General features: G+C 36.2%; 1 protein-coding gene across 1 annotated transcript; it reads right to left on the reverse strand.

Annotated features, from left to right (window-relative positions):
• Positions 1-1,480: 1,480 nt before the first annotated feature.
• Positions 1,481-23,902, reverse strand: LOC106879761 (ER lumen protein-retaining receptor 2). The gene is made up of 4 exons (XM_089349963.1): positions 23,714-23,902; positions 12,177-12,436; positions 9,412-9,664; positions 1,481-2,640 (listed from the first exon to the last, which is right to left on the reverse strand). Exons 1-4 carry the CDS (start codon positions 23,802-23,804, stop codon positions 2,606-2,608), a joined length of 639 nt encoding a protein of 212 aa, XP_089206089.1. The 5' UTR covers positions 23,805-23,902; the 3' UTR covers positions 1,481-2,605.
• Between the last annotated feature and the right edge of the window lie 650 nt (positions 23,903-24,552).

Here is a 24,552-nt window from a genome sequence, read left to right on the forward strand (position 1 = left end):
CTTATGTTTGGAAACTTCATGGCATACTCAGATTGTTAAAAAAAATCAATAATAGGGCCCCTGGAAGGGATCCTTATATATAATGTATTTCATTTTAACATTTGCCCAGATTTTAACAGCCAAGGGAAATAACCCATTCAATTTTTTTAATTCATTTCATATAAATCAAATTGAGTATGCTTATTTCTTAGTATTTGAACTGTTAGAGTTTTTTTCACAATTTATGCCGTACAACCCTTAAACAAGTAAATAGTATTTTCCTAAACAATAGATCCAGTTATTTCAGTTAGTGACTTATTCATGAATATACCAACACTTGTGCCGCTGAGGGTAATATTTTCTGAGAATGCACAAAAGTCCTTTTCGGAGTTATTTACTTTAAATTGTTAGTATCTCATATCTGATTAGTATGTTATTACGTAACATGCTTCATGATTTTAGTATACATACCTTATTAGTATTTCCTCCTATGTTCTATATACTCAGTGAATGCATTAAAGCCCTTTTTGGGGCTACTTTATTTGAATTCTTACTATCAGGTAGCTAATTTCATGTTATTACATAACTGACTTCACAATTTGAGTACTCATAACTCATTGGGAATTCCTAAAAGCAAGATCCAGTGTAAGACAGTTCGGCATTCTCTGTAAATGCACAAAACCCATTTTAAGGGCTACATACTTTGTATTGTTGTAATTGGATTAGTAAAACAATCATGAGAATGGAACCAAGGGATAAGCCCCGCTTTCCTGGGAATTACCGGGTACGTCAGCTAGTGAATATATAAAGTTGCACCAGGTTCCAATCATCTGTTTTGGTATGGTTTCTATGGCTGGATGCTGTCCTTGATGCCAACCGCTTTACAAAGTGTACTGGGTGCTTTTCTACATGGCACCAACATGTGTAGCTAAATTAAATGTCCTTTTCATTTATATATAAAGTTGACTTCATTGACCCCAGCATTTCACTGGAACTTAATTTATCGACCCCAAAAGAATGAAAGGCGAAGTTGACCATGATAGAATTTGAACTCAGAATGTCAGGATGGACGAAATGTCACTAAGCATTTTACCCAGCATGCTAACATTTCTGCCAGCTCTCTGCTATAATAATAATAAGGGTAGAACATGCTCAGAAAAACTGTTTTATTGAGGGCAGCAGAAAGGTTTCAGATTGGTACTTGGATGATAAGTGGAAAGGGGACCTTGTGAAACCCTTGACAACAGGTTGTTGTCCACTCTTACAGAATTAGCTGGAGGAAGTGAAATCAATTGTTGAAAAGCAAAATGGAAATTATAAAGTTATTAACTCATATATATATATATATATATATATATATATATATATGTCATCATCATCATCGTTTAACGTCCGCTTTAAATGATGATGATATATATATATATAATGAAAAATAAAAGCATTCAAGAAAAAAAAAAAAAGAAATTTACATTAAATTAGAAATAATGACAGAACAGCATCCTACAATGAAATATGATTTATTCACATGGAAAAAGAATTTTCAGAAATCAGTAGGCATACAATAATGGCTGAGACTGTCTGAAGCTAAAGTTTTACATGAATTTCTTCCTTCACAGTTATTTAAAGTGAAAAATGGGAATAGTACTGTTGCTGTTGTACTCTTCCAGCAAAGTTCCAGTGAATTTCTATGAACATAATGACTAACTAGTTGGAAACAAAGTACCAGGATGTATAGTGACTTTCATAGTGTGTATGTGTGTGTGTGTGTATGTGTGTGTGTGTGTGTGGTTTGTGTGTGTGCTTATGTATGTGCGTAAAAAATGTTTAATGATTCATCTGTGTGGATTTTAACTTAAAACAACACTCCACGAGATTGAAATAACAGTTTAATAAAGAATAGAATAGAGTTTAAGCTTTGGAAACAAAAAAAATAAAAGACTAAAACAAAGGCAAAAGATAAGGAATGAAGGAATAATAATAATATAACTCAAGAGATATCAAGAAAAAATGTGATAATTCATTTCAATTATTATACATTTGAAACTTCCTTTTTTTTTTTCTTCTTTTTTGTTGTATCATTTGTTTACAACCACAATCTCATAGAAATGTCTTTTGAAAGATTGGTTCCAACACTGCTGTGGTCTAAGGAGGTCGCAGTGCTGGAGGAATCATATGAGAGAGAGAGAGAGAAAGAGAAGGAGAGAAGTCAAGTGAAAGAAGTTTGCTGTGTGGTTCTATCATTGGTTGTTAGGTTTAAGTAAAGGACATTGACACAAGGTGACTAACAACCTAAGAAGGAAAGAAGGGAGTAAACAGGTTGAGCAATGTAACCCTAAAATAAAAGAGATGGCAGGAAGGAAAGAAGAGGTTTGTGATGAAACCAGAAGGGATTTTGTTAAAAGCTTTAATGAGGATTTTTCACTGCTTGGTAAGATGAAATCAATGAGGAAGAGAATGATGAATTACCACAGTGTTTTATGTGAAAGCCAGCCATAGATACCAGTAACAAACAACTTCTTCCAACCCATCAGAGGAGTAGTAGTAGTAGTAGTAGTAGTAGTAGAAGTAGTAGTAGCAGCACACTTGCAGCCTTCTCATGCCTCAGGCAAACTTGTAGCCTCTTCGCTCATGCTGGTAGAGTAATCTTTTTGCCTCGTAAAACTGGAAGAGGAAAATAAAAATAAAAATCCAAGAGCTGTCAAAGAGGGCAGGAGAAGGTTGTAAACGTAAAGCTTTGAAATATTTCAGAATCTTCATAGAAAAACCTATTGATTCTATTCACCATAGTTTCACCTCAAAGACCATAAGACAACTACCAAAACAAGTCATCTATTAGTATAAACGACAAAGCTTAAAAAGATTCTGGCTTTCAACCCCTTTTCTATTTTTACCAATATATAAAAAGCAAACAAAAAAAATCTAAAACCAAAATACTTTATGAGTGCAAAGAGAAAAACGAGACCCTAAAGTTAAGATCAGTAGGACCCTAGTAGTAATTAAATAAGATTAAGACAAGACAACTTTTATCACAACTAACTGTAAAATAGATATTTATGACCAACACCTAAAACAGAAATAACCAAGGATTTCTGAAATCATGAAGAATAGCAGTAAAAAAAAAAAAAAAAAAAAAGGAAAAGAAATCTGAAAATTAAGAAAATGTCTGTTTCCCCTGCTGGCATGGGTTGGATGGTCTGAGAGGGACCGACAAACCAGAGGAACATGCTGAGCTCCAGTGTCTGCCCTGGCAATATAGATGTATAATGAAATGCAGAAATAATCATAACCAATTACACATTTCTATCAATACAGGTACCGAACCTCTTATCCAGAATCCAGAGATTCGGAATTACCAGAAATCCAGCTATTTTTGAAACTGGCAAGCTTTGAATTTTGCAGGCTGTAGTAATTCACCGCCTGGCTGCTTTGTTTTGGTTTCTATGGTGTATGCATCACACAACGCCAGTTCCTGTGTGGACGCCTTTCACTCATAGCTAAATGGTTATTTGTCTTAATTTATTATAATTTTTATTTATTACCATGTCTAAAAAGCCTATGTCCAGAAATGTGGAAAATCCAGAAATCTGGACCACCTCCGATCCCAAGGTTCAGTACCTGTATAAACATTTATACATGTATATACAGTTACATATGTGTGTGTGTAAATACATATGCATATGGGTGTTTATATGTTGTGTGATTATGTGTGTGTGTGTATACTATATATCTTATGATCAACCAGACTATTGGATGTTGTTATACATTGCTGGTCACAATGCACTTTGTATTGTTTTAGTTTTCAAGTGATGCCACTCTATCAGCCAGGTGAGCAGGCCAACATTGCCCCTGGTCAGAAGGCTAGTCCATCACAGGGGTGACCCATTTACAGCTGAGTAGACTGGAGCAATGTGAAATGAAGTGTTTTGCTCAGGAACACAATGTGCTGCTCAGTTTGGAAATTGAACCCATGGTCTACTGATTATGAATGCAACACCCTAACCGCTTAGGTAATGTTCTTTCGTATGTGTGTATATGTATGTATGTATGTATGTTGGCTGGACCTTAAAAACTCCAGATACACAGGTCCTGAGGACAGCTGATATCTTGAGTATTGAGGCGATGGTGCACAAGCACCGGTTACATTGGACTGGACACCTTATTAGAATGAAGGATAGCAGGATCCTAAGCAGAGGCTACATGGGGAACTTGTGAATGGAAAGAGACCCCAGCAGAAACCAAGGCTGTGATTTAAGGACTGTGTCAAGTCCTCATTAAAGGCCTGTAAAATGCAAGACACTGACTGGGAGAACAATGCCTGTCATCACCACGGATGGAGGAAGCAGGTTAAGGAGGGGATCGACACTTTTGAGAGAGTACGTATCCAGCATGAAGAACTTAAGTGAGCCGCACGAAAGTGCACAGCTGGCGTAGTGAATGGGGAAAGCTTGGTCTGCAATGTTAGCATTTGTGTATGCTTGTCAAGAGCAGGGCTCATTAGCCTCTAATGGAGCTGCAAATGCAAAATATAAGTTAGTCCTAGAGTGCACAATGTTCCTGAGGGTCAGCTATGGTCTTCTTCAGTCACGAGTGGACGGCCATCATGTATATACATATATATATATATATATATATACACACACAAACATAAGCACACACACATATATACAAATAGAAAACCATTTGTCCATTCCTCAAATATGAACAATCAATATGTACTCTACAAAAAAAAAAAAAAAAAGTAATTATAAAACAATAGAAATACTTCTAAAAACAGAATAGAAAAATATGGAAAAGGACAAGACAAACATTTTATAAATAAAATGTTTATAACTTTCACTTCATATTTGAAAACTCAACACTAAGTAGATGTAAATATATTTCCTACATCATGAAAGCGACTTCCAATTGAAGAGAAGAAGATGTTTTGAATTTGTAATAGAGTTAAAGTTAGGTTTAATAATGCGACTGTCCTGGGCCTCCTGTGAATCCTATCCTCACTAAATACAACGAGGATTTAAAAACTGACAATGGAATAACTATTGACTAGCAAAAATAAACGTTCAATATAATATATTTGGTTTTGTTTTTGATCTACTTCTAAGTGAAACATTACAAATGTTGCATTAGAAGTGTTTGAAAACTGTAATTTAGCTCAATTACAGTGTAAGCAATTTAAAAAAAAAAATTATGTAATTCTTTTTGATGTTGGTGTAAGGGTTTCGATTTTAAGAGGAAGGGAGTCAGTTGATTACATTGACCCCCCCCCCCCCCCCCAACTATTTGACTAATATTTTTATGACCCTGTAAAAGTGAAAGCAAAGTTGACCTAGATAGCATTTGAGCTCAAAACATAAGGAGTTGACAGAAAATTTTACTAAGCATTTTATCTGACATCCTACCAATTTTGCTAGCACATTGCCTTAAGAATAAAAATAAGCAGTTCTTAGTGGCCATAATGAAGCAGCTGAAGAAGTGGCAAAGGTGACCAACTCTGCAAAGGTGAGGATGGAAGGAGAAAGAAAGAGGAAGACCACTACCAAAGAAACTGCTACAATTCTTTGATCAGCTTAAAATCAAATATGATGTCAGCACTGAACCAAAACAATGCCTTATTAGGTCCTACTTAGACCTGATGGAGAGATCTTAAAAAGCCTAATTTTAGGATCTGAAAAGCACAAGAAATAATGACAATAACAATAATAGTAATAATAATAATAATAATAATAATAATAATAATAATAATAATAATAATAATAATAATAATAATAATGGTTTCAATTTTTTGACATGAAACCAATAAGTTCAGAGTGGGGGCTTGTTGATTACATCGACCCCAGTGCGTAACTGGTACTTATTTTATCAATGTTAAAAGGATGAAAGGCAACGTCCACCTCAGCAGAATTTGAACTCAGAACGTAAGGATGGACATAATACAATTAAGCATTTTGCTCGGTGTGCTAACGATTCTGCCAGCTCGCTGCCTTATTACAATAAAAATAATCCTTTCTGTTATAGGCACAAGGCATGGAATTTGAAGGGAGGGGGATAGTTGATCACATGCTAACAATCGTGCCAGCTCACCACCGAATAGCTTCTAACATAGGCACAGGGCCACAGAACAGAAGGGAGATGTCAGCTGATCAAACCGACTTGACTAGTATTTTATTCCACCAAATCCACAGAGGGATGAAAAGGCAAAATTGACTTCAGTATAATTTGAATTTAGAAAAGTAAAGGGCCGTAATTAAATATCACAAGGCACTTTGTGCAACATTCTAACAATCCTGTCAATCTACTGCAATAATAATAATAATAATAATAATGTGGGTTATTAGCTGAAAGTGTGGCTTCAAAGTAACAGAAAAGTGTTATGAAGCTGAACCAGAAGCTGTGATAGAAAATAATTACAGGATTTTATAGGACTTCCTTACAAAGATTGACAACACTATTGAAGCAAGCAGACAAGATATGATTATTGAGGACAAAAAAAAAAAGAAAAACAAACAGAGTAAGATCAGAGAGTTTGCAATACCATAACAGAGTGGACACCAAAGAACTGGTAAAAAAAAAACTGAGAAATCTGAGGACCTAGCCAGACAGATGAAGCAATACTAAGCTGACCGTTATTCTTGTGGTAATGGATGCACTAGGCACAACACCCATAATTGCTACCTAAGAGTCTGAAAGATATTGAAATTGGGACTTGCACTGTCAACCTACAAAGTGCAATGCTGTATTCTGCAAGGACCTTTAGAAAGATTCTCAAGATTTCAGGAAATTTGTCATTACCAAATCTCAACATACCAACCTCGTTAACTAATATAGTATGTAATAATTGTTGTTATCATAATAATAATAAAAATAATAATAATCTCATTCATAGTAAAAATTTTCTTGAAAAGAATTAAATAACTAGAATTATAAGACATTTATCACAGAAAATTCTACTGGATAAAATTTACAATAATCAAGATCGAATAGATGCAAGTGGAAATGTGTAAAACTGGATTTAAAGTTTACTTCTATGAATAACATATTTGTGAATATTGAGGTTTTTTTTTTTTGTTCATAAAGATTAAAAAAATATAATACACATAATATGTATTAAATGTAATCGGAAAGAAATACAATGTATAAGAATGTATTAAATACAGCAGTGTTTGTGCAGAAGGGAGCCCTAATTTTCCCTTCTCTATGAGTATTATGATATGTTGTTTAAAAAAAAAAAAGGTGAATAAAACAGAATTAACTTTCAGAAGGCAAGTGTGGTAAAAAAAATATTAATTAATTCTGAAATATAATTATACCAAGAAATTAATTACCTAACACTCACAAAAATAGTGAATGTGTGTGGTGATACATGATCGTTACACGGTATTAGTATTCCATTAATCAAAGGCAATGCTTTGGCACAAAATAATTCTATATTTAACCATTTTCTGATTTAAGCCTCTTGTGTGGAAGACAACATGAGAAAAAGTCGATGCTTGATGTTTTCACGTCCAAAATATAGCAAATATTTCCTTCAGATATGTTTTATTAATTCTTTAAAAAAACGGAGACGGGGAGAAAATAAATAAAAATCTATGTTAAGGTGTATTCAGTTTTTAAAAATATTTTCCATATTTAAAATTTTGTAATTTTTGCAAGACATTTTCTCAAATCTGACTAGTCGTCTATCAAAATTGCAGGGAGAGAAAGAGAAGAGAGAGAGAGAGAGAGAGAGAGAGAGAGAGAGAGAGAGAGAGAGAGAGAGCTAAAATCAGTATCAAAATTAACTTTTTAAGTCATTAGAAATTATTATTCTTAATTTTGACACAAGGCCAGCAAGTTTTAAGGGAGGTAGTAAGACAATTATGTCGACCCCAATATTTGATTAGTATTATTTTAATGACCTTGAAAAGACGAAAGGCAAAGTCTACCACAGCAGAATTTGAACTCACAATGTAAAGAGATATGTAGAAATGCTGCTAAGCATTTTGTCTGACATGCTAATGTTTCTGCCAGCTTTTTGGAACAAAGCCATCAGTTTTGGGAGCTGGGGTGAGTTGAGTACTTATTTTAATTGATCCTGAAAGGATGAAAGGCGAAGTCAACTCTGGCAGAATTTGAATTTTGAATTCTTGCCCAATGTGCTAATGATTCTGCCAGCTTTTTGGAACAAAGCCATCAGTTTTGGGAGCTGGGGTGAGTTGAGTACTTATTTTAATTGATCCTGAAAGGATGAAAGGCGAAGTCAACTCTGGCAGAATTTGAATTTTGAATTCTTGCCCAATGTGCTAATGTTTCTGCCAGCTTTTTGGAACAAAGCCATCAGTTTTGGGAGCTGGGGTGAGTTGAGTACTTATTTTAATTGATCCTGAAAGGATGAAAGGCGAAGTCAACTCTGGCAGAATTTGAATTTTGAATTCTTGCCCAATGTGCTAATGTTTCTGCCAGCTTTTTGGAACAAAGCCATCAGTTTTGGGAGCTGGGGTGAGTTGAGTACTTATTTTAATTGATCCTGAAAGGATGAAAGGCGAAGTCAACTCTGGCAGAATTTGAATTTTGAATTCTTGCCCAATGTGCTAATGATTCTGCCAGCTTTTTGGAACAAAGCCATCAGTTTTGGGAGCTGGGGTGAGTTGAGTACTTATTTTAATTGATCCTGAAAGGATGAAAGGCGAAGTCAACTCTGGCAGAATTTGAATTTTGAATTCTTGCCCAATGTGCTAATGATTCTGTCAGCTTGCCACCTTAGGATGAAGAATATTAATAAATTTATAAATCAATCCTTCAAGTAAAAAAAAAATAATAATAAAAGAATTAATAGTTGTATGACTCAAAAAATATTCCTATATTGGAAATAATGGAAGTGGAAAAAAAGGGATTTCGAAAGAGCTAAAATGTAGGAAGCCACCAGAAATAGATAAATCTATAACCAAAATTGAACAGAAATTAGGCGTTATTTAAAACCCAACATTAATTAAGTATGATTAAGTCCACTGAAAATTAATCTTCATAAATATTCTGGAAGCACCATTACAGAGATTTAAACATCAAAAAAATTTAAGATATATATATATATATATATATATGTATATATATATATATATATATATATATATATATATATATAGATATATATATATATATATATATATATGTAAATAGATATGTATATATATATATATATATATATATATATATTTAGATTGAAAGAACACTGTATTAATAGAACACTGTATTAATAGAATAAATCGATATTCATTAAGTAAATGCTTAATATATTTTCATCTATTAATATTCATTGGAGAAAATGAGACAGCTTTCTTAAAAAGTAACAATTTTTTTTTTTTTTTTTGCTTGCAATTATTTTGAACTCTTAGCAAAAGATTTCTGTCTAAACAGACAATATTGTTCCAGTTTCTTTGGCAAGATCTTTGTAGTTACCTTTTGTGATATATAGATAGAAGAAGTCACAGTAAAGTATAGTCTGCACACATCCAGAAACAACAGCAATGAGATCAAAGAATCCCTCGAAGTAGTAACGATAAATCCAGTTTAGGATGTAGAGGAAGCGATAGCTTCCCAGAGCAAACAGGTAGTGGCTGGTAATACTCTCGGCTTCGCCAGTCTTGCTCACCATGAACAACTGAGGCAAAATTGCTACAGATTCCAAGTAAATAGAGAAGGTCCACAAAATCTGGAAAAAAAGGAAAAAAAAAAGAAAAGAAGAAAAGGATAAAATGAAGCATTGATAAAGGAGTTGAGGAATTCAGTATATTTATATGCAAGGTGTATAAAGATGTAGATTATTAATTTATATTGAATCATCCCATAAATAATGCAATTTTTCCAACTGCATGAAATAAAAGTTGGAGGGGGGTGGGATAAACTACCTGCATCAACTTGCTATAAAAGCAGGGAATAATTTTACCTTGTCCTTATTCTTAGTGCAAGTTTTAAAGAGTGCAGTTCGATTTTAACAGTTATTTTTCCAAACCTATAATGGAAGTAACAAAGGAGCATATTCAGCATATTTTTTGCTTTATGAGTTCAATAAGGGCAACAACGCAATGGAAAGAGCGAGGAATATCAATGCAGTATATGGGGATCGGACAATAAGCATAAGCCAGTGTCAACGGTGGTTCCAGAAATTCCGAGCCAGAAACTATAGCCTAGAAGATGAGCCTCATTCTGGAAGATCTGTAGAGCTCCACAAGGATGTCCTGCAAACCCTGGTGGAACAAAATTTTATCATAGCTTGAGGAAGTAGCAGAGAAGCTTGGATTTGCTCCTTCAATCATTCATCGAGACTTGTGCGCCATCGGAAAACTCAGTAAATTGGGTCAATGGGTTCCTCACAAACTTCCGGGTCTAATTGCGCACAGAGAGTGAACGTGTGCTCTTCTTTGCTGTCATGTCTCACGAATGAACCTTTTTTGGACCGAATAGTGACTGGTGACAAGAAATGGGTTCTCTATAAAAATGTCAAGTGCCGAAGACAGTGGGTAGGGAAAGGAGAAGCACCAGCGTCCCACGCTAAAGGTCTTCACCCACGTAAGGTATTGTTATCTGTTTGGTGGGATATGAAAGGTTTAGTCCTCTTTGAATTTTTGAACCCAAACCAAACGAGAACAAGGGAGATCTAGTGCGAGCAGCTTGATCGGCTTACGTCAGCGCTAGAAGAAAAACAACTATCTTCCCATCAAGAGATGTTCTCCCATCAGGATAATGCTCGGTCACATACAGCGAGGTTGACATTCGAAAGGCTGGAGCAGTTTGAATGGGAAACGATGCCCCAACCACCATATTCGCCAGACATTGCCCCGTCTGATTATCATTCATTCCACAGTCTTCAAAATCATTTGGATGGAAAAAATATGAATATATATATATATATATATATAGGTTATACACAGTTGAGTTTTGCAACCATTTTTTAATCTATGGACCCCTTTTGATTTCCATTTTACTTGGATGGACAATCCTAGCTATTTGAGGTTTAAAAAAAAAGCATATATTTTTATAATTAAATATTATTAGAAATTGTATTAAAAAATGTTAGGCAGCACTAGCGTTGGTCATGCTCAAATGGTGCTTTGTATGTGCCACTGGCATGGTGATGCCTTTTACATGGCACCAGCGCATATACATATATACACACACACATACATACATGAATGATAGGTTTTTAGCAGTTTCTGTCTGCCAAATTCTCTCGCAAAGTATTGGTTGACCAGGGGCTACAGCAGAAGACACTCAAGGTACCATACAGTGGGACAGAACCCAAAATCTCATGATTACAAACCAAACACAAATTTTAAATAGATCAATTCTGATCTATTTTCTGTAGTCAAAATACAAACAAGGCATCCTACTTAAATTCCTTTCATTCAATCTTCTACAAATATAAGATAATAATAATTAGCACAAGGTCAGCACTTTTAATAATGGGAGGAGGTGTTAGTCGGTTTCATTAACTCCAGTACTTGATGTTACTTTAATTTATTGGCCCTGGAGGAATGAAAGACAAAGACGACCTCAGAAGGATTTGAACTCAGATTGTAGCAGGCCTGAAGGAATACTGTAAAGTATTTCTTCCAATGTTGTATTTCTTGCAACTCATTACATTATAAGTTCAAATCCTGTCAAGGTCATCTTTGCCTTTTATCCCTCTGAGCTTGATTTTTATCAAGTGCCAGTTATGTATTGGGGGTTGATGACATTGACTAAACGCCTCCCCTTAAAACTGTTGGCACAAGGCCAAAATATGAAACCATTTATCATCATCAACATTTAAGGTGTTTTCCATGCTGGTAAAGGGGAGATAGTTTGACAGGTGCCGGTAAGCCAGGGAGCTGCACCAGGCCCCAACTGTCTGTTTTGGCAGGGTTACAGTGGCTGGATGCCCTTCTCAATGTTAGAGTGTACTGGATGCTTTTTACAGCTTTTATGTGGCACCAAATCTTTCTACTAATAGCCATAATGCCTGAAATCTGTGAAGAGGGGAACAGTTGATTACATCGACCCCAGTACTCAACTGGTACCTATTTTACTGATCCCAAAAATATGAAAGGCAAAGTCAACCTCGGTGGAATTTGAACCCAGACTGTGAAGACATGAAAAGCCATTAAGCATCTTGTCCAACATGCTAGCAAATAACAACAAACATAGAAATACAGTATTTAAAACTAGATAAATGATGTACGTACCTCTAATAGAGTGAATTCAGAGTTGACCAAAACAGAAAGGCCACCAACGGGGACGACCAAAAACTCAGCTCGAAACGTGTCGTGGTTGCTGTCATAGGTCGCCTTAAACTTGTAGTAGATGAGGAAGACAGTGAAATAGGAGGAGGCAATGAAGAATGCCTTCATTATTGTATTATAGAAAGAGATGAAGGATGTGAACAGATCTAAGTAACGAGTTGTGAAGACCAAAGCAAACAACACTTGGCTTTTGCCAGATATACCTGAAAAAAAGAGATAGAAATACATGAAATATATCTCAGATATTTATTTTTATATATAGACACACATTCATCATTTATAATATACTAGCAATGCATCCTAGCGTTGCCCGGGTGTTATGTCCAACGGCCACAGCTGATATACAGTGAACTGGATTACTGTCGTAATGGAAGTTATTGTTTGTTTAAAAGTGAAGTGGTGGGACCATACAATTTGCAAGGATTAGCATTAAAGTGCTTTCTGTTCTAAAGAAGGATCACTAACTATGTATTGTTTCATCATATAACCAAACTGCCAGATGCAAGCATGGCTATATGGTTAAGAAATCTGCTTTAGTTTCTACCACAATGTATGGCACCTTGGCTGTCTTTTACTTGAACCCCAGGGTGGGAAAAGCTTTATGAGTTAATCTAGTAGATGGAAATTGTGTAGAGACCTGTTGTATGTTCATTCATTAGTTCAGTTTATGAGAGTTTTCCCCATGCTAGCATGGGTTGGATTAGTCTTCTATTAATCCATTGATTTAGTGTTGAATACCTTTCCTGTCATTAGCCCTTATCTGCATTTTTTTTTTTTTTTTTTAGTGAGGGCTTTCTTATTCCACAGGACATTGAAAATGAAAGGCCAACAAAATATTCAACAAAAGAAATGACAACATTATCACTGCTGGAAGCTCACAGAGTTTTGGAGACACACCAATGTAAGCACAAAGACATGTGTATGCACACACACACACACACACACACACACAAACTTTTCTCAGTTTCTGTTTACCAAATCTACTCACAAGGGGGCTGTAGTAGAAGAACTTGTCCAAGGCACCGAACAAATAGACTGAACCTAGACCACATGGTTGGGAAGCCTGCACCTACCCATAGGTGCCAGGAAGAGCATCCATCCCCAGAAACCATGCCAAAGGAGACACAGGAACATGCTACAGTCATTGGATCCTGTCGAACCATCTCATCCATGCTAGCACAGGAATTGAATGATGCTATATACACAAACTCTTTTATAATGTGTGTGTGTGTGTGTGTGTGTGTGTGTGTGTGTGTGTGTGTGTGTGTGTACATGCAGGAATGTTTATATAGAACTGCTAAGCTACAGATGGTTTGTTGACATTTTCTCTGTCAACAACTCATCCGGTCGTTCCTCACTTTCATAAATGAGTAACTAAAACTTCCTTGATTGCAAAATAGTTAAGGGTTTGATACAGGAAGGCCATCTAGAAGTAAATTAATAACAAGTGTTCATCTAACCTGTGTTAGTATGGGAAAACAGGTGTAAAACAAACACTAAACCAGAGACAGAAATAACTTGTAATTAGAATAATCACAACAAAATATTTTACTATCAAGTGTCCTATAAATGTGTGGATTCGTAGTTGAGAAGCTTGCTTTTTCAACCATGTGGTCTTAAAAGCAGTTCCAATGTATAGCACTTTGAGCAAGTGTTTTAGCCCTGAGTCAACCAAAGCCTTGCAAGAAGATTTGATATACATATTTATTTATTATTCTTAAAGATGAATATTATTGACTGGGACTTCAAAGTTATGTCCAATGATGGCTTAACTGGCCAAAACTTCGAAGTCACTGTCAATAATATTCTTGTTTAAGAATAATAAAGCTGTACTCTTGTTTCCATTGTAACTGATTGGCTGGCTCTTGAGCCGGTGGTACTTAAAAAGCACCGTCTGAACGTGGTCGATGCCCCCAACTGGCACCTGTGCTGGTAGCACGTATAAAGCACTATCCAAACATGATCAATGCCAGGGCTACCTGACTGGCTCCTGTGGCATGTAAAAAACACTCACTACACTCTCAGAGAGGTTAGTGTTAGGAAGGGCATTCAGCTGCAGAAACATTGCCAGACCAGATTGGAGCCTGGTGCAGCCTTCTGGCTCTCCAGACCTCAGTCAAACTGTCCAACCCATGCCAGCATGGAAAATGGACGTTAAACAATGATGATAATGATGAACATAAAAACGAACATTAATGTGTGTGTGTGTGTGTGTGTGTGTGTGTGTGTGTGTGTATCCTTGAACTTTGAACGTCTATTATCAGGAAGGCTACTAGCCTTCCGAACATTGTGTTTGAAGAGAGAGAACCTAATCCATACCAACATGGAAGAATAATTGAAAATAGAGAAAAAAAGAATAAAGTTACATTATATTTTGAACCAATTCTTTAAATGACCAAAAACAGTATTAATAATAATCAAATATTTCAAATACCAAAACTAATATTGATATTGTTCAAATATTATGAATACCAAAAATGGTATTTATTTTATTTAAACATATTTACAATATTTAAACAAAATAATATTGGCATTAAACTCATAAGACTTTGTTAGTGTCATAACCTACCAAATGAAAATAGGATTTGAGTCCATCACAACAAATCATTTTAGTACTTGTCATTTAGACAGTGCTCCCACTACCGATGCTGTGAATTGATACATCATATAATTTAACCCTTTTGATACCTACCTGTCTGTGACTATCCCTGATTCTGATACAAGGTTCTTGTTTTAAAGAGATCTAAATTATAACCTTCCCTTAAAATTTCCCATGACCTGACCAGTTTGTCATGGAAGACTGGAAGTGAACATTGCTTGTATGAAGGTGATACTTGCTTACAATCAATCATTCCATGATATTGACAGGGATACATACACACATACACGACAGGCTTCTACACAGTTTCTGTCAAGGAAATCCACTCACATGGTGTCAATCAGCTTAGGAATGTAGTAGAAGATAATTGCCCAAGGTTCCATGCTATGGGACCCCAAGATCACATGGATACCAAACTATTTGGAAAGCCCTTTTATAGCTCCTCAACTGTGGAAACTTAAAAACAGGGGCTGCAAAGACAAAGAGTACAACACCTAAAAAAAGTCAATGTGTGCATCTCAATAAGCCTTGTGAATTTAATGAATTTCTTTCTCAACGCTTAAGATTGATTTTGAAGATGTTCTAATAATAATAAATTGATTAAAAAAAACACTTTTCTCATGACACTCCTGCAAACTACCCAACCACTCCACATCTTTCTCTCTCACCCCCCCCCCCCACCATCACTGGTCATCTTCCCTTCCCAACCTATCATCCCCTGCCTCACCCATTAACCGTTTCTTACTCTCCCATACACTTTTACAATCTCCACCTCCTGGTTCTTCCCCCCCCCTACTCACTTCATCTCACCTTGGACCTTAATGATCCATCCAGACACCCTATCACCATTATTTTTAATCTCTTCCCTACTCAACTACAATCCTGCACTCTCTCTTCTAAAATGCGACCCCTCTACAGCAAGATACTTGTTCCTCTCTGGTCCCTTCCCTCATACTTTAACCCCTTATCTCCTAACTTAAAGCTGCACCCGTTTGAGTTTGTAGTCTTGCAGGCTGCATGGCGACCTCATAAGTTAGATGGCATGAACAAAAGCACCCAGTAAACATCTAAATGATAACAATAAGAATTCTATATGCAATGCTTCAAAAACCATTAGGTTAAAAAAAATTTATAATTAGTAGCCAAATGGCAATTTGTAAACTATTTCAAAGATTTTGTACACAATTGAACCAGCATAAAATTAAAATATCTGTGTATCATTTTTTCACATATACACTATTGAAAGTTATGATGCTGTGGTTTTTGTCCAAGAGGAAATCTCTTCATGAACACGTTAGAAACATAATTATAAACTGGAGAGTGGCAAATATCATTTCAATTGCATACACTGAGTATATTTCAGCCCAGCAGCTTTCTGCAATATCAGTAAATGTATCATTCATTGTTTCCTATATATAGGAGGAATGAATTTTGTTTAGGCATGTAACGAGTAGGTAAGGCCCATCATCATCATTTAATGTCTGTTTTCCATGCTGGCACGGGTTGGACAGTTCGACAGGAGCTGCAAGGCTGGAAGTAATATCAGGCCCCATTATTTGTTTGCTTTGGCATGGTTTCTACACCTGGATGCCTTTCCTAACACTTTACAGAATGTTCTGGGTTCTTTTTTACACTGCAACATCGCCAACAGGATCACCAAGTACATTGCAAGACAAAAAGGTCAAATACGTTGGACAGTCTTGTGAGTTACGTCTGGCACAACTTTCACCTTGCTCTGACATATATTGTATTTTTAAGACAGCATGAGAGATTTTCTCTCATACTGTGTTAAAATGAGGTTTTCTCTTAGTCATTAAACAAAAACTACATCAAACATTTTATAGTTGTCTATACTTAAAGTCTGATATACACAGACAACTAGATTAAAAGAAAAAAGAAATATAATTTGTAGTGAATTATTTTTAGCAAGGAAAGACATTTTTCATTATTATCACGTTTTAAATTAATCTTAAACAAATCTTGAGAAAGAAAGCCATGAAATTCACAGGACCTTTTAAGAAGCACAACAGATGAATTATAAGAAACTGGCAACAGTTTGCAGCGAAAGGGAGAAAGGTGACTATAATAGCAAGTTGGCTGATAGCTTACTCTTCAAAACAACAGCTTGTGTATAAGTTAATCCTGATCTGGCCTATCATGTATATTACTGACCTATACAGGTTATTAGATTGATAACCTTGTGAATAAATATTTCACATTAAAATCTTATCAAAACAATTCTCTTGTCATACACTCTCTAACCATGAACAACACAAACTGTTTCGAATTACATCTGTCACATCTCTGATGATCTCCCCTGATAATTCCACATCTATAAGAGCACTGTCCAAACACAAAACTCCCTCAAAAACTAGGATTTCTCTTCAGGCTCTGTTATTGATCCTATAAAAAGTTTGTGTTAAACTGACATTTGAGTACTGCTGCACACATCTACGCAACTGTGCTGGTGCTACACTCACAGCTCACAGATTCTCCACACTGAATCCAAAACAAAGCCATTCCACTGATCGACAGCTCACCAGCATGCTCTATCTCTCTCTGCCATTTCTACCAATACTACAATGGCTTAGGCTCATCTGAACTGACTAGCAGCATCCCCTTACGGCCAAACTGACCTGTCCCACTTCTCTTGTATCTCACCTACTACATAACACATTAAACACTTCTACCAGTCCTACCTCCCCAGAACAACATCCCTCTGGAATTCCCACCTACCTGTGCTTTTTGGATAGATCTTGAACCTGAGCTTCAACAACATGCGTCTTACCAGTCTAAAGGGGCAGTAAAAGTCATGGGAGGAAGTGCCCCCTTTTCTCCCCTGACTAACTTATAAAGAGAATAATCCCTAAACAGTTTAGATGACTTGGAAACTAAGACTAGATATATTGGAGACATATTCATCTCAAATCTCCAAAATTAATAGAAGGGGGCACTAACAAGGGGATATTATATAGGTTAATATATGAAAACTGGCAGAATCCTTAGCACGCTGGGCAAAATGCTTAGTGGTTCAAATTCTGCTGAGGTTGACTTTTCCTCTGACCCTTTACACTATCGGAATTGTTGGCTTTAGGAAGGGCATCCAGCTGTAGAAACTTTGCCAAATCAGACTGGAGTCTGGTGCAGCCCCTCAGCTTACAAGCCGTGGTCAAACCGTCCAACCCATATCAGCATGGACAACGGGCGTTAAATGAGGATAGAAATGTTACTTGACAGGGTATGTGTCTCAGAGATCAAGGAGTCTCTCCAGATCAGGCTGCTATTTCTAGCATTGAGAGATCACTGCACCTTTACAATGGACATGTGATTAGAAAGTAGGAAAGAACTGCCAGATAGATTTTTCAAGCCAAGCCAACCAGAAGGAGGCCTAGGGTAGACCAAGAACAAGCTGGTTGGATAATATCCATAGTTAATGATTTGTGGTACTTTGTTATGCAAACATAATATACTATGAAGCAGACTAAATGTTTTTATAAGTCCTGGCGTTAGGAAGGGCATCCAGGTGTAGAAACTTTGCCAGTTCAGATTGGAGCTTGGTGCAGCTTTCTGGCTCACCAGCCCTCAGTCGAACCGTCCAACCCATGCCAGCATGGAAAGCGGACGTTAAACACTATTTTCAGGTTGTTCTTTATAAGCACGTGTTTGGAGGCAATAATGGGTTCGATGGGAGCTGATGAAGGGGCAACAATCCCTGTAATATGGCATATACACTTAATACCGATTTTCGTCCTGGATCACATTGTTTGTTTACATTGGACATCTTGATACGAAACATAGCAAAAATCAGTGTTGGCTAGGAGTTCTATAGAATATGTGTAGAAACTATCTTAACGAAATAATATTCTAAATCTCAGTTGGTCATGCTTGGGAATCCAGCCAGAAAGGGTAATGATGACTGCTTCTTATAGGACCCGACATAGGATCTGCCACCATGACCCTCCCAGGAATAAAGGGACAAAGAAGATGGATGCACATAGAATTTGATAGAATTGGAAGGGGCAATGAGAATTCAATAAATAAATGAGAAAGGTGGTGAATAATAAGAGCCAAGTTTTGATCCTGTTAATCTTTCAATTCAAACTGAGGTCATGTCACCGAAACTAAATCTAATTTCAGCAGGTCAAGACAAGTTGTCCTCTTGGTGGATACCAATACTATCACCCATGTTTCACATCTATCACTTGCTCTCTCTCTCTCTCTTCCAGTACTCTCCCTTCAATCATGCCTTATCTCCTTTCTTGTCACCAACCATAACACACACTTTCTCTTTAGTCACTTAACAACTGTTTGGTAGCTATCTATCATTATCTCTTGTATTATTCTCCCCTAATACCCTCTTGCTTTGGTTCTCTTTAATTACTCTGTCAGGTTGTTCCTAACCAAGCTCCTTACCAATAACCATCATGCAGCTGTCTATCACTCCCTCACTCTCTCTTATATCATCTTACTTCTATCACACATTCTCTCTCTAACTCTCTTCCTGCCTGGCTATATGGAAAAGAAAGAGACAGAGACAAAGTAGGGTAGAGAGGACTCTTTAAGTTTGCTGGGGATACGATAATTTTTCAAGAGCTGGTGCCACATTAAAATGCATTCTGTCAAGTGGCTGGTCATTAAGGGAATGCAGCCCATTGGAGCCAACCCTAAAATGGAATGCATGGGAAAAAAACGAATGGATAATGATGGTGGCCAATACTAGAGTTCTCAAACCAGGTTCAGAGTAGTCCCCATCCTAAGTGACTTGTACCTTTATTGGAGAAGAAAAAAACATTCATCCTGTCATTTCATAATAGTTGTCTCAGCACCCAGTCTCCTCTGGTCCAGCAGACCCTTATGATCAAAGGCATTCCAGCCATGATCATACCAACTTTTTATTTAGACATAGTGGATCTGAAACTATAGTATTCAATGTCCTTATTTTGATGGCCCATCTTCAAAAATGTTGCTGTTATTTAACGCCAAGGCAGCCGTGATTGGGCACACCTCTCACTGGTCAAACATTCCAGCCGTGACCATCACCTAACATATCTATTTTATACCTATGTCCAGGGAAAACAACTAATATATATATATATTTATTTATTTGAGATGGAATTTGACTTATATCTAGCAAACCGAACGACCAAGTAGAGTCCCACCCCCGCTCCATCCGGGGCAAGATTAGCAACTAGTTAAATAATACTTCTATTTTTATATATTTATCTAACTTCAGCCGACTTTCATATGTTCTCAGGCAAATGGCGAATATTCGCACGCCGTTCGTTGTAATATCGGACACGGAATTATCCATCTTAAAAGTTCCAAAAATTAACGCCAAGTAAAAGGCAAAAAGTCAGTAATTTGTAGGGATATTCGAGTAAATAAACCCCTAGCTCTTCACTTGCTGGGTTCTTAATTCATCGACCCCGTGCGAACGAAAAGTAATGTTGATCTCGTTGGGATTTGAACATAAAACGTAAAAAGCTGAAACAGGTAATTCGAAGTATTAGGTAAACAGTACAAAATACATAGAAACAGAAACTAAAGAAAAGGAAAAAAAATAGTCCAGATATTTTAAGAAAAAAATTGCAGACGATTGAATGTTCAGTCCCGATAGAGCAGAACTATAAAGACGTTTTAACCGCGACCATCCCGTCGGGAACTCCCTTCACCCAAAAGTATCTCTAAACCAAATAATTTAATGCATCTTTCTCTTATTTTCTTTTAAGACAGTGTACATTACTAGGGATTTAGTTGCTATATCTAGCAGGCTGAGTGGACCGTGCTGAGCCTCCCTTGGTTGGTGGGGTCAGATGTTTTAAGTATAAAAGACTAGGTGTATATAATCTCATTTAGCTCCGCTAATAATATGCTGGATTCGTGTGACACACCGACGCAAAACAATGCCAGAATAGACAACTGAGTGAGACCGGACACCATTACAAAAACACCGGCGAGAAAAATTAAAGAGGTCAGGCTATAGAAGTAACGCCCACCATCTACCCCTGGACATATGCATACACAATATACACAAAAATATATATACACACAAACACGCGATAAACTTACAATTTATATATGCATCATATAGACTCAGTGTGTGTATATAAAATGTATCATATACATACAGCATTAAGTACATACACCATATTTTATATATGCACATAAACACGATAAACTTACAATTTATATGTATCAGTGCGTGTGTGTGTGCATATAAAATGCATCATATACATACAGGATATATGCATTAAGTACATACACCATATTATTATATCTATATATATACACACACACACATAAATACAGAGTATGTATGCGCATGTATTTTGCAAGTCTACAACGGCTATATGATACAAACCTAATATTTAATTAAAAAGAAACTTGCTACAGTAATACAGTAGAAAAAAATAGTTATCAGCGACATAAAGACTATAAAATTTATCAATCAATTGAAGAAACAAAACCGACCCCGAGTGGTGTTTAACAGTAAATTATTTAAGTAGAAGGTCCGTAGCTCTTATATTCCAGGGGCCCAATACCCAGATGCATAGATATTTGCAGCTTGTATATTATTTATTTGAATGGGACTTTTCATTCAAACGAATCCCGCCCACAGCGAATTAATTTAAAGACTATAAATACGTCACCCAACATTTTTTTAAAAGTCGTTTTATTAACTGTTCTCGAATGGGGGGGGGGATTTTCTTTTTTTAAAAATCGATGAGTTTTCAAAGAAAAGAAGTAAAGTATAAAAGATAGAAAAAAGAATCCAAGAGAATCACGTTTGCGAGAGAGAAGGAAGTGAGAGATCGACGGAAGTGAGCACGGAGTTCTGGCTTATGTGGCAGCACAGCAGTCGATAGAGCTTGACTAGCAACGTGTCCACGCCATACGTAGACACTACAACTTAGAAAAACCTCCACCTTGCAAATTATACATAACCCTTCGTCTTGTCTCCCTACTCTCTTTACTGTTGCTACTACTACTACTACTACTACTACTAGAACTCAGTCACACACACCCACAGTCGGCCGCCGCCAACGTCTCTCGATATTTCATGAGGCAGGGTTGAAGACAAACCGTCAAACTCTTTTCCTCGCAGATATTGACATTCCATGGAAAACGGCAGGATGTTGCTAAAACATCTCAGTACTTACATTGATTGTTGTATATTTAAAGAATGTGTGTGAGTAGGAGAAGAGAAAGAGAGAGAGAATATTTCGCAGGGTTCTGGAAGAAGAAGAAGAAAGTACCTTGTGAATCATTTCCTGATTTCTCAGTGTGTGTGTGTGTGTGTGTGTGTTAGCTAACTTTTATGCCGAGCCAGCAAAATGGAAACATTTACAACGAAGCATTCTAATAGTGATTTCTACGTAGGGTTCACTGCAGATTTCAGCAGAAAATCGGCAGCAATTTAGATTTAACTGCATAGCCATATATATATATACAGCAATATCATCACAACAACCAACATAATCATTTTAGTTTGCATGCAACTGTTGGTCAGTTCAAAGGCAAGCCTGATGCAACAGAACTATGATCAAAAACGTAACCATCCAGTCTTTTTTTCAAAGGTGGTAGGTTATTTGAAAGAGAGGGATTTGGTTGCTATTTTTTTTTTTTTTGCATAGATGGAGCACGCATGAATATATATATATATATATATATATATATACACACATACATATATATAGATAGATAGATATATACATATATATATATAGATAGATAGATAGATGCATATATATATATATATATATATAAAGGCGATACGGTGTGGTTTGAGATGATGTGTATGGTCTGGCTGCTATTTTTACCATGTCGAGTAATCACACACCTTCTCCAATGATTTCTCAACAATTGCTTCTATAAACTTATCAATAAACAATGTTTACTTTAAATACTGATATCAAACGATATTTGAATAGTGCAGGGGACAGGTGTTTAAAAATCAGTAGGGGGAGTAGGGTACTCTTTCAAATAAAGCTAACAAATTAAATATATGATTGACATTGAATAAAAACTACCACAGACTATACAACATCCACTGCTCACTTCCCTCATATAATTATACATACATATATGTATCAGCACACCTGCATGTGGGTATGTATGCGCGCGTGGAAGAGACACAGTTATCGGGTGGAGAACTTCCTTGATAATTCGTACTCGTTACTACTGAAGCCAAATTTTAAAGCTAACGCAGGTGTTCAATTAATTAACCAGTTACACAAAAACAAAAAAAAAAAATCAGAATGATTTACAGGTGCGTTCAATATAGTAATGAATGAAGGTTAAAGATCCGGACCATAGGATGTCGCAAGATAGCTGCAATTATGAACCAAACAAAAATCACACACACACATCTACGCATTCCAAGTTATAGCAACAATTTAGTTGTAAGGGAATGGTATATAAATCCATATAAATACTTTTGCTGCAGATAAAATACTGTAAAATATTCTCGAAAAAGGTGCAAAGAATTCAGAGATTTCATGAAAGAGATTAATATTTATCACTGCTAACCAACTTTATCTAAGTAACCTTTAATATAATTAAACGCCTCTCGTTTCAGCGAGTAGGAGTCGGATTAGAACGATGTTATACATGAAGATCGACAATGAAATATCTTCGTTTCATGAATGGTGCGTTCTTGTAAAGCGTTATACAATAAAACCTTTTTAGATGCTGGGTAAAAAAAGCTGGAAGGAAATTGGCAGTTTAATATGAATAAATGAAGAAATGGTGTATTGTGGTTTGTGAAGTAAAGTTATGAATGAACCGGTGTAAAGTTGTCAGTTTGAAGAGAGAGGGAGAGAGGGAAAAAAAGGCCAGCAGAAGTGCAAGAGTGAAAGGAAGGCATTCAATATTGGCTAACCTGCACAAGATCTTGTCTTCCATATTTTCAGCAGCAATATAATGATTGCCAACAAATGTGACATATCTCCAATGAGCCTGAAAATATTCATGTTGGATGTTTAGTTCGAGTGTGGCTGGTGTTTGTGGCTGGTGTTGTTGTTGTTGGTCTTCGTCTCTCACACCTTCTTGCAATGTCTCCACTTGTGAGGACGTGGCGCTAACAGGATTCTGGGAAATCAGAGAAACATCCGGTAAGAAGGGAAATAACTCTATCGCACTATTTCAGTCCTATCGAAATGAATCAATCACATTCCAGCTGATCGCTCTTAACTTTTAGTTCTACCCCAGTAACCCTATCAAATCTGTGATCTATTTTACATAAGCACAAAACCTTAAATTTAAGAGGAGGGGGGAACAGTCGGTTATATCTACCTATAATGGTTGGCTGGTACTTTATTTTATCGACCCAGAAACAATGAACGGCAAAGATGATCTCAGCTTGATTTGAATCGAGAACGTAAAGAGCCGGCCAAAAGACCACGAGAAAAACATAAATACACCTTATATTGATGATATTTAAGATGAAATATAATTAATTTTTTAATTAATATACTTGTGTTTAATTTCTCTTTTATATTGCATCATGGTTTTGATGATGGTTCTTTACCATTTTTTTTTCCAGAAAAATGCTGACTAAACAAATAGTTCTTCACATTATCAAGTTTTGTTTTTTTAATATTTTTTTTAACAGCGACAATCCTTCCAAGTCATTAATTTATACGTGTCGTCAAGTTTTCTATTCGAATTTTTTGATATTTATTGTGTTTGATGGCATAATCAGACGCACATTTTTTCACC

Source organism: Octopus bimaculoides, chromosome 3 (assembly GCF_046866305.1).
Source record: "Octopus bimaculoides isolate indiv1 chromosome 3, ASM4686630v1, whole genome shotgun sequence".
In the NCBI taxonomy this organism is placed as follows: Eukaryota; Metazoa; Mollusca; class Cephalopoda; order Octopoda; family Octopodidae; genus Octopus; species Octopus bimaculoides.

What these genes read in the sequence shown, in the direction of transcription:
- LOC106879761 (XM_089349963.1), bottom strand. Translation starts at nt 23,804, where the DNA reads ATGAATATTTTCAGGCTCATTGGAGATATGTCACATTTGTTGGCAATC. An exon ending in GAAGACAAGATCTTGTGCAG is followed by an intron (nt 12,437 to 23,713) that starts GTTAGCCAATAT and finishes TCTTTTTTTCAG; the next exon opens with GTATATCTGGCAAAAGCCAA. An exon ending in CTGAATTCACTCTATTAGAG is followed by an intron (nt 9,665 to 12,176) that starts GTACGTACATCA and finishes CTTTTTTTCCAG; the next exon opens with ATTTTGTGGACCTTCTCTAT.